This window comes from Cygnus olor, chromosome 18, assembly GCF_009769625.2.
Source record: "Cygnus olor isolate bCygOlo1 chromosome 18, bCygOlo1.pri.v2, whole genome shotgun sequence".
Classification (NCBI taxonomy): Eukaryota; Metazoa; Chordata; class Aves; order Anseriformes; family Anatidae; genus Cygnus; species Cygnus olor.
Window position 1 is genome coordinate 3,652,246 of NC_049186.1, and position 13,902 is coordinate 3,666,147.

Below are 13,902 nucleotides of genomic sequence, written 5' to 3' on the forward strand. Positions count from 1 at the left end.
ACTATAGTACAGGTGAATAACAGGAAAGAAATCCTTTATATACTGCTGAAGCCGTGGATTAGCGATCATGTTCCGTTCCACATTCTCTCCCTTCCTTAACTCTGTCACAACATTGCGACCAGTACTTACCACTTTCCCATTAGTCTAACATGCCTGTAAGTCGCACTCTCTAACACCACAACCATTTTAAAATGGCCTTGGTCTCCGTAATAGGTAGACAAAGCCAAAAGAATGCATGTGCTCACATTCTGATGAACCGTGCTAGCCTTGCAGTCTATGGTATGTGTAACTAATTTGCACAAACCAAAAAAAGCCCCTAGACACTACTTTTCTCATTATTTCTACTGATACTTTCCACTACAGAAAATAATTTTTTAGTCTATTTTCTTACCTGTACAACTGTCGACTGCAAAGCTGAGGAAAAAACACACCAGTATTAAGAAAGTTCTCTTGAAATAAGTGTTTTCATTTTTCGTCCTCACATGCAATGTCTACGCACTGTGTGCTACACAGCACTTGGGATTATTTTAAAAATAAAAATCAAAGTAAAAATATTTTTAAAGTACACAGTTTTATGAAACAACTATTTCCAATGACACATTAAGACTATATCCAACCAAATTTTACATTCAAAGGAAACCCATTTGACACATTCACAAAGCACTAGGTTTCTTCATTTCAAATCATAGCAGCTCCTGCACATACTCTGCAAGCTAGTTCTGCTTTTTAAAACACATTTGCTTTCCACAGTTGGCCCTTTTAAAATAACTGTATACTGTGTTGACTAAAAACTCAATAGTATCTGTTAGCTACAGGTTGAACAGAAAAAAAACTTTAAGTTCAATTGTGACTGCATTATCTCATTGTTAGTATTACAGTATACCATCTTCAAAAATCACAGATTATCAAATTTAGCTGTAGTAAAACAGTAAAACCTGAAAGAATAGATTTTTAAAAAGAAAGAGCTTACATCAAAACTTTGCAGATTAATTATAAACAGACAAGAGCAGAAATTGGAAAATATCATAACAAATTAAGGCCACTGTAACAGAACAGATAGTGCTGACTAAGCCTACAGGCATTTCAACACAATAAAGTTAAACAAGGACAAGGATGCCTTTTCAACTTGTAGCAGCAGCACAGAATTTAACAAGCATCAACAGACTTAAAGCCTAATGGGTAACTGGTGAAGCCTGACAGCTTTAGTCAGTCAGAACTGGGACTGAGGGACTACAGACACTGCAAAAAAAGAGCAGGAGCCTGAACGCTGAAGAACCGTCTATTCCACAAGGTGAAGAAATAGGAACCAGAATTAAAAACCAACAACATACATGATTTAAGATTAAAGGGACAAGTTCAGCAAAATTATCTTTGTACAAGTGCTTTAAATTTTTATAAGCAGGACAAGACTTCATTTGTCCTATCATAAAGAAGTCCTAGATAAAGACAATGTATCAGCTGAAATCCAGAATGTGACTTCTGAAGACTATAAACAGGTAAATTATGGATGCAAAGGTTTAGCACTAAAACTATGCTTTAAAAAACAAACAAGCAAAACCAACCCAAAAACAGAATATAAAGGACAGAGAACGAATAGACTGAATAGATCTCTCCTGAGCATAGTCACATTAAGGGAACAGCCATACCACCTATCTGCAAGGCCGATCAACATGTACAGAAAGGAAGAAGGAACAGAAGGAAAAAAAACAAAACAAAACACCAGGCAATACTTCAGAAGTGTAACTGACAGAGTAAGTACCTTAGCTAAGAAGCTGGCAGAACAGGAAGGGACCAAATACAAAATTATTGTGAAGTAAGAGACATGGTCCACGACACTTATCAAACAATCTGCTAGAGTGTGTCCAAATTCATATTTGGGAGATTGTTTACTTTTGGCAAGTGGAAAAGGAGGGTGGAGAACAACTGTCCTAATTACAAATGTTTGTTTAAAAATAATACAACATACCACGTTACAAGATACATTTATACTTCCTACAAACCTCTTGATGGATTTGCTTCAGTCCCTCCAATGATTTTTCATTGAAATAGTATGTTACAGATCTGTAAAGGTATACAAAATTTTTAAGACTGGTTTCCTAATCATGCTACAAGTTACTTTTCTTCCATGACTTTATTGTATTTTAAATAGAAAAACAATCATTTGACTCCCAAACTATTCTCAACAGAAACATGCAATATTTAATTTTAACGAGTTCACTAAACATATCAGTAAGTTCTTTCCTTACTATGTAGCAAACATTCTTAAAAGATTATTAAAAAGTCATTTATTAATAATACTATAATAAATATACACAAATAGCTATTCTCATTTCAGTTGTACTCCACCACTTCTATGTTTTTTCCATAAATATCAAGCATTTCCCACTACTAAAAATGCTCCACATCTTTTTTGCTAACTTTTCAACTTCATTCACATGCACAAAATATGTTACTTACTTGAAAAGGCGACTCTTAAGATTAACACAAACTTTTGTTAGACACTACTGACAAATACATATCCTATTTCTCACCGAAGTCATAAAAAACAGTATATACTTCATACCTTTCATCTGAATTCCTCTCAGTATATTTAGCTCGTACAATGACATTGAATTTATTAAATGTCACCGTTTTAGATATATTTGTATGAATGCACTAGAATGTTTTCAGAAGTAAAATAAAAAAAGGTTAATCAGAGTAATTATCCAACTTTTGTATGGAAAAGGACCCAGAAAGTCCATTATAATATATATATATATATATATATACACACACACACATTGAAGAAATACATATCTGTGACTGTTGCAGAACCATATTTATTTTCAGTAAAGTTTGCATTTTGGGGTCTTATCATCCACTGCCTTGATCTTAAATACCTGCTCATCCCTATTTAAGTCAAGCTAGTATAAAATTCTACCACTAATGTAGATTCCAAATTCTAGTTCTGCAATAATGACTTCCAAACATTTTTCATAAATGATTCATGTGAAAGAAAAGGTAAGTCACTCATTTCTTTACAACACTAAGGCAAAGACGCTGCCAAATAATTTTGTCAATTATTCTGGATATCTCTCTTAACTGTAATTCGTGTGTGTGTGTGTATACACATCCCTTCCATTCAACAATGTTATTTAAATCAATCAGAATCAACAAGCTGTTTCTCTAACACTGAACATGAAAGACTGTTCCCTCACCAGGAAGACAAAATACTGCAGGGGAAGGGCTGGTAGTGCAGGGATGGGTTAATCTATACTTAAACGGTATCTTTGAATTCTCCAAGTAAGGCAATAAATGATCTCACTTTCCAAGATGATTTTAGACTTAAGCGTAACATCACCAAATAAAATGTGAAGGCTTGGCAAGACTGATAACCATACAAAAATTCAATGGAAGAGAAGTTCAGTAAGATGCGATTTCCATAATTATACTGAGGAAGCTTTCAATATATCAGACATGAAAGGAAAATTTATAGTCAAGATAATCTAGCATTTATACCTATTATTCTCTTCTGCTAGTTTACACAGTGCATGGGTGATCTCAGCACAGGCAAGAATTGCCCCATGGCGTGTGTGCAGATCTGTGCCCACTGATAAAGGTAGCAGTCTTGGCAAAACTGAAAGAGATTAAATAATTATTTTTTTTTTTAAACAGAGCATACTGACAGATCACAGTTCTAAATTGTCCTGGTTTCAGCTAGGACAAAGTTAATTTTCCTCCTAGTAGCTGGTAGGGTGCTATGTTTTGGATTAGGATGAGAAGAGCGCTGATAACATGCTGATGTTTTAATTGTTGTAGAGCAGTGCTTACACCAAGCCAAGGACTTTTCAGCTTCTCGCTCTGTCCTGCTAGCGAGCAGGCTAGGGATGCAGCAGGAGCTGGGAGGGGACAGACCCAGGACAGCTGACCCAAACTGGCCAAAGGGGTATTCCATACCATCTGACGTCATGCTGAACAATATATAGGGGTGGCTAGCCGGGGTGGGGGGGGCCGGCTGCTCGGGGATAGGCTCGGCATCGGTCAACGGGTGGTGAGCAATTGCATTGTGCATCACTTATTTCGTACACATTATTATTATTAATACTATTATTATTAATATTATTATTATTGTTATTATTATTTTCCTATCTTAATAAACTGTCTTTATCTCAACTCACAGGCTTCACTTTCCCGTTTCTCTCCCCCATCCCAGAGAGGGAGGGGGGAGGGTGAGCGAACGGCTGTGTGGTGTTTAGCAGCCAGCCGGGCTAAACCACAACATAAATGTAAACATGTCAGCCTAGAAATAACATTGGAAAACCATTTCTGGAAAGTCAGGCCAATATATCCTCATCATTATGTGAAAAACAAGTTTTAAAAACACAAGTAAATTCTGACAAAGCATGCTAAACCACACCTAGAAACTTTGTGCTCACAACCTAGCTTCCCTGTTTTGCGTAAATAAAAAACATTGGCATTGGGTTGGCTGAGTGGTAGAGAAAATGAGGCTTGTAGCCACCTCTATGGAATTTTACTTCAATGTAAACTGCCACTTCCATGCCACTGTCACCTTTCTAACCCTCTCTAGGGAGTCTAGGTAAAATCTGTAACCTGGGTTTCAGCTGCTGTCTTTCAGGCATAATAGAAAGCAGCTAGTACATCCTTGGCACCCTGAGTGGGCCAAGCAAAGGACTGTGAATTCATTCAAGAAACATTTGATTACATACACAACAATCAGAAAGAAATTCTTCTGAAGATGCCAGACTGGACAAGACAAAACAGATTCTATGCAGAACCTGTTACGAGTTACCTACCCACATTTGCCATGTATTCAGGAGCCCGTGGAGTAAGGTTATGCAGAGCCTTAGTTGAAAGTTCTCGAATAACACTGAAGATGTAAAAAAGCATTTTAGGAGTTTTCTTGTTAGCAATTTAGTAGAAGTAATGTATTAAAAAAAACAAGGTCAGGAAGGGACTCCTGTCCACAACCAGAATAAAGACCCTAGCAACATTAAAGAACGTAGTATTCTCTGTCCTAACCTAACCTTCCCCCCTTAAAAAAAGCCAACAAAACAAAACAACGGGCCAAAGAGACAGCCTACAGCTAGCTTTTACCTATATGAATAGACCTTATTGCTGAAAGAGACAAAGAAAACATAAGTGTGGATGGTAGAACCTGAGGGCTCATTCTATACATTGGCAGGGACACTACAGTAAACTATTATTATTTCTCGTGATGCAAACTATTATCAGCACTGATATAATCTCATTTGTGTTATATGTACATGTTTTAATCTTCATGAACATTGAATATGACTAAGCTCTATCTCCATGCATGAAATCTACTTTAATTACGATAATTGTATACTGCTGGTGTTTACCACTCACATATACTATATACCATATAAACGTGTTTTATTAATCTATTAACAGATTGAGGTCAGAATTCATAAGCACATTTTAAGTGACAATATGCTAGAAGGCATGGATGACGTCAGCTACTACTTGCCTATTTCCCTTCAGTCAAACAGTGTTACAAACTCTGTTTTAAGTAACATAAGCATCACACGCAGAAAAGCCAATTCCTGGATGTTAATATAATTAGACTTTATGAACTTACCTATCCCAGTGGTTAATCTTCATGTTAACTAAATGATCGATCATTGGTTGTGTATACTCAGGAAAACCAGCAATATACACACTGAAAAGAGAAAGATCTATATGATAGAATAGAGAATCAACAGGTGTGTGCATTTTAACACAAGCTACTCCAACGATTAAAATCCTCTAGTTTTAAAGCAACCAAAAAATTACTTAACCATGCCTTCTCCTTAATGAGATGCAGCTGAATGAAATAAACAATAGTAAATATTTTACAAGTACTGTCAAAAATTTAAATCACTTTTGCAAAAGTCTTTCACATTCTCGGTAAAAACTATGATACAAACAAAAAGCTTGACAGCAATGAAAAGCAAAAAATAAATAGTCAGTTCCCATTGCTACATTCTAGAAAATGGGGAAGTGTATACATATAGTAGTAATTTTAGATTGCAGAAATGTGTTAACGTGTAATACACACTGCACACTAAAATTAAGTTACAGAAATGTGTTTTATGTTCCCAGAGACAATATTCCAAAATTGAATAATGGTTTTGATTTGTTCTTTTTAAAAAATAAACATACAAAAAGTCAATTATGACAAAAACATTAATGCTGCAAAGTCAAGACCTAAGATGCGAGGGAACACCAGAAGTAATTAGCTAGGCAGTCTGCATAATTACCTGACTTTACAGACACACTTGCTTTCCAATCTTCAGAAGCATCAACTATTGAAAGCTAAGGTCAACAGAAGTCAAGTGAAATGGTTTTTTTTAAGTGCATCTGATGTACGTTAAATAATCTTGGAAAGCTAAACAACCAGTAGAATGTGTTTGTGTCAAAATGACACGCACAAAAGGACAAAATTAAGGACACATGGATGTCACCTTTTCATATCTTTTGAGTGATTAACCTTGCAACCATAACAGTGTTCCATTAATATACACGTGTGTAATTAGAAAAGTAAAAACTAAATGCTGTTGTATGTTAACGCACTGATATCTACACAATTCATCAGAAGAATTGGAATCCTTAAATCCACAGCACAACCTCAGTCATTTGAACACAACACAGAAGTACCATCGGCTACTGCTACTAGCCCCGGAGGGTGATTACAGGCAGGCTGCCAGATAGATTGACGGATTGTTGATGCCAGCAGAGAAATAGTAAAATTCATTGCTCTGTTGTTCCCTTCCCTGTTTTGGGAGAACACGCAAATTCCCTCTGATATAGCTAAACTCTTCTCTTCACGATAGCTTTTTGGATCTGTTTTAGCACCCACCATTCTTCCAAGCCATTTTACTCTGAACTTAGTTGCACAGCTCAAAGTTGGATCTTTTGGACTGTGTCGGTAGCCCACTCTCATTTCCACTTTTAGTTGATAACTGTCTTTACCTGGAGCCCTCAGGTTTTGACCCCTACAGAGTATTTTATATAAGTAGGCTTTTATACAATTCTAGCCTTCCTGATAATGTTGCTCTTTATTTAGATTAAGAAGTTTCTTTCTTAACTCTACTTTTACACAGCCCAGAACGCCTGAAATCAGTCTCTTTACTCCCAGTTCACACAAAATAGGACATAGGCTTCCTCCACGTTCATCCTCAGAAATAGATTAACATATCTGAGCTGAATCTTTCAAAGAACATTCAGCAAAAAGTTTCCAAAGGACAGCTAGCATACAAAACGTGCATAAAAATATCCGGATTTAGAAGGATAAGCAACAATATACACACACATACATAGCACATATATCTAAAAACCTATATTCTTGTAGAGAAGCAGTATCATAAATCATTTATTAACCAAAAAAATATTCAACTGTAGAAACTGACACATATTTATTGAGCTTTTGCTGCTCAAAGTAGATTCCCTAGCGCAGACTTTCACACCTGCACAGTGTCCTTTCATATAGCAGCAACACGCTGGTAAACAGTGTACCAGGATTTTATTTATCTGGGTGGGAGAGAGAGAGCTAAAGATTCTAGATCTGCAATATGAACCTCAAGTAGCTTTTTCCAGCTACATAAACAATTACACCACCTTAAGGCATACCGATCAGAAAGGTTCATTCTTCCTACCACATCATAATGATACATGTTTTCTGTGCAGCCAAATATATGCTTATGCACTTTGCTTTGATGTTACTCAGAGACAAAAATAAGGAAATAATTAAGTATCGACCCAAATAATTACATCCTGCTCAAAAAGCAAAGTGGTGAAGATTTTAACAAGTAATATAATGTATTAGATGACAAATAATTTACAAAGAAGAGTTCGATTAATAACACTGAACATGGTTTCAGGGAATCATGCTACTAACTGTATAAGATTATTTATAAAGAATTTGCAAATTTATTCTTTCTGTTGCATAACTTAAAGAAAGCACAAGAAGTAAAAAAAAAAAAAAAAATCAACCCTCAAATATTTTCACTTAGGTAAGTAACACTCCAACAAAACCTCTGGAAATCACAATGAAAGGAGTAATAAATGAACATTTGAGAGAAAAATTATCACAGCTCTCAAGAAGTAAGGAGAACATAATTAACTTTCAAACTAAAAAGAGAGAGAGAATAAAAAATGTGTGCGCCAATTTTGAGTATATTCAATTTTTCACTAGTATAGAAAGCCAGACTTCCAAAAATTTCATTGACGGTCTACCAATCCAGGGCAGCAGCGAATACCAAGCACCTGCATTTCCCCATCTCGGCTCAGTAGGCGGGAGCTCAGAGGAAGAGTGTAGGAGGAGGGTGTGGACCATAGAGGAAAGACAGTAGGTAAAAGGTGAAGATATGTACAGACTGGAACGATTATGCACCAAAGGGACAATATGGTGGTGGCCAAATGAGTGAAAAATACTCAAGGAGAGACAGGCATTCAGTTCAATTTATCTTTAAAAAACGTTCCTTGGAAGTTACAAAGCTGATAAAGAAGCATAAGCCTTTTTTCTTTGCTGTTTCTATTCCCCAAGAATCTAATCTCTTCGAACTTTTCTAACCTGTTGGCTTCTCAGAGCACCATGCAAGTCCATAGGGCAATTTATCTTATGTATCTTTAAATGGTCTGAATCACCTTCTGTAGGTGCCTGTCTCTTTGCATTGACTACAGAGAGAGGCCAGACAACTAGGCTAGACTGTCTGTCTTAGACATCTAACTAAAGTTAGAACCCAGCCCTCAGCCTTTTTCATCTTTTCATGAGGAAGTGCAATCTTTTGTTCATTTTAGTCACCCTGTGCAGCCAGCTTGCCTTTGAATTCCCCTTACTTCAGCTTTATTGTACTTTCAGATAGCTGACCAGAACAGAGCATGGTATTCCAAGAAAAGCCACTGATTTATAATAGCACCACACCAGCATCGGTATTTCCCATAACATTCTGTGCAGACTCCATAATGCAGTGATCAGTTTGGTTTTTCAGAATTGCTGCACACTGTGTTTAGAGTTTCACTGAGCTTTCTATGAAAAATATAAGCACTCAAATTAAGGGTCTACAAATTCAACAACTTGTGCAAAGTACTTTTTATTTTAAATGGACATTAGTTTATTATTTTTTTTTTACCCATATCAGAGTCTAACTGCCGGCATAACAGCCTCTCCATTTGCTCCAGCTCTTCAGAATTCCCTAATCTTATCTAAGCTTAATCAGCCTAGACAGTTTTGTGACACCCACAAATAATGCCTCTTGGCTGCTTCCTCCAGTTTCAGCGCATCTATAAAGTAATAGATCACGTAGACAAGTTGGAGGAACATCCTGGTCGCATTTTCACCATGTTTTATGTGTAATTAGCAGTTTGACGCAGAAAGAAGAAAAAACAAGTTTTCATCTATTAGAAAAATAATAACAATAAACATAATATTGTTTATATGTATTACATTTGTTGTATTTTATTATTTATGATTATTGTTTATGTTTACTGTAAGGTCAAACAATCAAACAAATATTTCATTAAATAAAAGAGGTCCTTTATGTTTAGGAAAGCATAAAAAAAAACAACTTACCTGATAGTCAGATAACAGTTAACTCTGTTACCAACAGCAAAATAATCAGCTGCAGTTAAAATGTCTATGCCATGCGGAAAAGTGCCCTACAAACATTGTAGAGAAGAGGAAAAAAACAGAAAATAATATTAAAAAATGTAAAGTACTTTCTGAATAGACAATGTATTGAAAATAATCCCCTACTACTGTACAACCACTGAAAAAATACAATTTAATTTCTAATTTATAGTAAAATCACTTGCGCTAAAGAGATAAAGGATATTATACAGAAGCAGCAAAATGTCTAGCTTCACTTGTGAGTCAATGATAAGCAAAGTAAACAGCAGAAGGTAATAAACTATGCAATAGCTATTTTAACACCTTCAAGTCATAGCCATGTATATATTTGTTGATTGCATTATGCATGCACAAAAAAAAATTCTCTAAAAAGTTTAAATAGATGTAAACGTGTTTTGGATTATGCAAAGGAATGAGCTTCTGTTGCAAGTTTTCTGAAGTGTAAAATTAGGAATTGGGCATGAAAAAATGCATCACATGTAGAATAAATGGGAGCTCATATACTTTTATGTTCCTACTTATACATATATTTTATGATTTATTTGTTAATGAACTAAAGAATTGTTTGTTTGTTTTTAAAAAGAGCACTGGCTCCTAGCAAAGCCTGACACATTGAATCCTTAAGAAGTATGATGCTTCTGACATCAATGCTCAAAAAATTATAGTTTCAGAAAATTAATTATAATCCTAAATATGTAATCACCACCTAAAATTTGTCTTTTAAAACATCAATAATATAATAAAATGTCAGATATTCAGAATTTTGATTGGCTATAACTGACTTAATATAGTACTATGCAGCCTGGCTGTGTTTTGGAATGAAGGAGGCAGCATAGCCTCCACAAGCCATAATTAAGTGCAAATGGAAAACAGCCAACTGAAAGACACTACGCTTACTTACAAAAGGGACAATCATATGATATTTAAGCAATAAGGCTATGTGGAAGTACAGGTTCTGGATATGATACAGTTTTGTTTGTTTACAGTTCACTCATCCCTTCCACATTAGGATACAGCCATGCAAAAATAGTAAAAAATATCTTTACATCTAAGCCTGAATAATTAAAGAAGCATACAGCACAAGCAGTGGGAAGGTGTCAGCTGCTGCGGAGGTCTTTTGCTGGGTAGCGTACTGCCAACTGTCCAAAAACCAAGGCCTGTAAGCTGACTGAACCAAAAGGAGCAGACAGAATATGTATGGCTCATACAAGAGACTACCTGCAAGCCCTAATAACTCAAAGATGAAATGAATGCACTCTCGAAAAGCCTCATGAAACACCAATTTGGGAAAAAAATTCACATGAGAAATACCTAACCATGATTTGTAGCCAAACAAGATGACATACAATGAAACGTGTAAGAAATGTAAAATATGTAAGAATATACAATATTGTATATAAGGAAAAATAACAGCTAATCAATTTCAATTCTAGCTTGTACTTGGACCATGCTCTTTATAACTGGACTGTGTGCCAGTTTCATGCCGTCTCATCACAGGTCAGAGTGCCACAGTGCATGTCAGTGAGACAAGAAAATTCCTAAAACCAAGTTCAAGAGTACAGAGGTCATGGCTTCAGAGGTCACAACTTCCATTCTGTCAAAATACTTGAAACTTACTTCTCCAATACAAAAGTTCATCTTATTAGAAGTATGGGCTTTTGCCAATGTTTATGCTAACTATATATATATTCTGCAAATTTGTCAGTGTTTTCACTTACATGAAATGTAATTTACAAGGCTTGTTCTTTTGAGGCCATAAAAGCAAGTTCTCAGATTTAGGTCAAGTTGCATTGCAAAGGTGAAGCAGGCAGGAACAAGGAAGTAAGCAAGGTCAACTTTTTTCTCCACGTATTTCATATCACCATTGTTACTTCAGACGGAGAGTACGTTTTAGCTCCTTCCAATTCAGAGAAAGGGTGACTCTTTCAACACCTTACATCCAGGTAAAGGACTATATAGAGGGTGTATCCACTGATTAGGTAACCATTTTCCTAGGCAGTAGGGAATAGTTTAGCAAATAAAAACTTCTGAACTTCTGCAGGAACTAGCTGGGAGACTGATACTGCTCTTCATGCCATAACTTAATTATCTTACTACTAACTCCTTCTTAGCAGTCCAACATAGATGCTGAAATTGTGTGTTCAATCAGCATCGGAAAACATGAATTGCATCAAAGTAGTATTGTTAATTTCTGGTTGTAAACTAACTCTGAAAAAGTTAAAAAAAAAAAAAAAAAAAAAAAAAAGCTCCACGGAACTTTTCCTACATGAAAGCATTTCTAAGCCTACAGCACCCAGGAGCCCTGTCTCTCCTGGAACTGAAGGCAGAGTAAGGTGTTTACTCCATTCAGTGCCTCATGACGTGGAATCAGGATGAGTAGTTTTGTGATGACTAACCTCTTTGAGCAGTAACTATAGACCCAGGGAAGAATCAGGCTGGCTTCTACTTATCACAGACCTAGTTGGGTCAGGTCATCAGAAATACCTACCCTCTTCCTCCCGAACTTCTCGCACCCTTTCTCTGCTATTAACCTCATTCTATCTAGAAATACAGACACTACTTCAGGACACATTGCTTAATAACCATAGCTTTAAAGGAATAATATCCTGGCTCGTAACAGAGATCTTCAGGAACGATATCTGGGAAAGCTAGACATAGCATTTTAACAAAGATGCCTTAAAGAACGTCTTATTGAAATAAAAATTTGCTTGAACCATGCTCTTAACTCTACATGCCTTGCTTTGTCAGAAGAATTCACTAGCTGAATCATTTTCCACCCTATAAATTGTATTTTCAGCTTTATTAATTCCTGAGGAGAAACGAGAAAACTTTGAAATCGAAGTTCTTATCCTATTTGCTTCTCCGTCAAGGTTGCAAATCAAAGTTCTTTGAGCTTTTTAACAACGTAAATGTTGCTAAATTACATAGGAACCTACCACAATACTTTTTTCAAAAAATTTAGATTCCTCTAAAATTAATGGATTTCTCAAGAGCTTCTAGATGGTAGCATTACGATACAGCAAGCAAAACCCAAATACTGGGTTTAAGAATCTTAAGCTTAGCTCATTGTCTTATCACCAAACCACAGCAAAGATTGTGCAGCACACTTCAGCTCTTCCACTTTTTTAAAACTGGAATGCCAGTGGAACAAAAGAATAACCCAAACTTGTGCTTTTCCTGCTTTAAGGGCATTGCAGCTTGGAAGGTGTAGAATGGCTGCGAATTTTGCTTTTCCAAATGACTTACAATTACCAGATAGCCCATCTTCTTCCAAAACCAGAGTACTAAAATAAAACTCATATCTCGGGAAAATATCGCACAAGAACCTGCTTTCTGGTAGTGAAAATACATATTTTGTAACATTCTCCTACTCATCTTCTCTGAAGCCACAGCGTCTAATTTTGATTTGAGGTACTACACGTTTACACTCATCTCCAGAGCACACTCATGAATGAAGATTCAGGAAAGTTACCATACCTGTCTCCCAACATTCTCCTGGAAGGCAGCCTGAAGAACAGAGAACAAACATACCAAAACGAGTCAGGTTTGCTTTTTGATAAACACAAGATGAATTCAAAACACACAGCAATATAAATGACCCATGGCTTTTCTTTTTTAAATAAAGTAAGCTTTGTTAATAGAACAAGCCTACAGGGTTTTTTTGTTTCTGCGTCTCTGTGCTCTAGTGTTCTTAAAGCTGTATGTTGCATGACAGCAGTTTAAGAATGCAAGTTTATTAAACTAGTCACACCCAGAAGAGTGCTTCTGAGTACTGACACAAGGCTTTGCACTAGAGTTGGAAGTCAATACTTGGAGACAACAGAAATTGAGACAGTTTGCTTTTGCCTGACTACTGCAACATCACTGGTTTATAGTAGGCCAAGTCTGATTTTTGTTCAGTGAAAACTTCAGACAAATATCAAGAACAAGTATTTGAAACATACAATTTGAAACCACATTGAAACAGTAAAGTTACAAAATCTGAAGGCAAAATTCATGTATGTTTCTCATGTTTTTAATGAAAGAAACTAAAAATCTTTCAAACTGCAATATGACCATAAAGTTAATCTCTCTACCTGTACTGTATATAGAATAAAATCTACTCCATACTCCTTACTAGGCCTTGAAATTTCTCTCAAAAAAGTCTCCATTTTATTTTTTCTCAAAAGAAAATATAATCATAAGTACAAATAAAAACTTCTCTAAATTTTAACTCTTTTCAGAGAGAAAAGATCATCATTATCTGGACACTTCTCTTTTGTGTCCCTCCATCA

General features: G+C 35.8%; 1 protein-coding gene across 2 annotated transcripts in view; it reads right to left on the reverse strand.

Moving 5' to 3' along the window:
- TBCD (tubulin folding cofactor D) overlaps positions 1-13,902 on the reverse strand; it is a 129,796-nt gene that overhangs the window by 48,022 nt on the left and 67,872 nt on the right. For both annotated transcript variants that reach the window (XM_040530895.1, XM_040530896.1), the window contains 7 exons: positions 13,106-13,135; positions 9,572-9,657; positions 5,600-5,680; positions 4,794-4,867; positions 3,499-3,616; positions 2,001-2,061; positions 392-414 (listed from right to left, as the gene is read on the reverse strand). In XM_040530895.1, the coding sequence (XP_040386829.1) occupies positions 392-414; positions 2,001-2,061; positions 3,499-3,616; positions 4,794-4,867; positions 5,600-5,680; positions 9,572-9,657; positions 13,106-13,135 (473 nt within the window). The remainder of the gene's footprint in view (positions 1-391; positions 415-2,000; positions 2,062-3,498; positions 3,617-4,793; positions 4,868-5,599; positions 5,681-9,571; positions 9,658-13,105; positions 13,136-13,902) is intronic.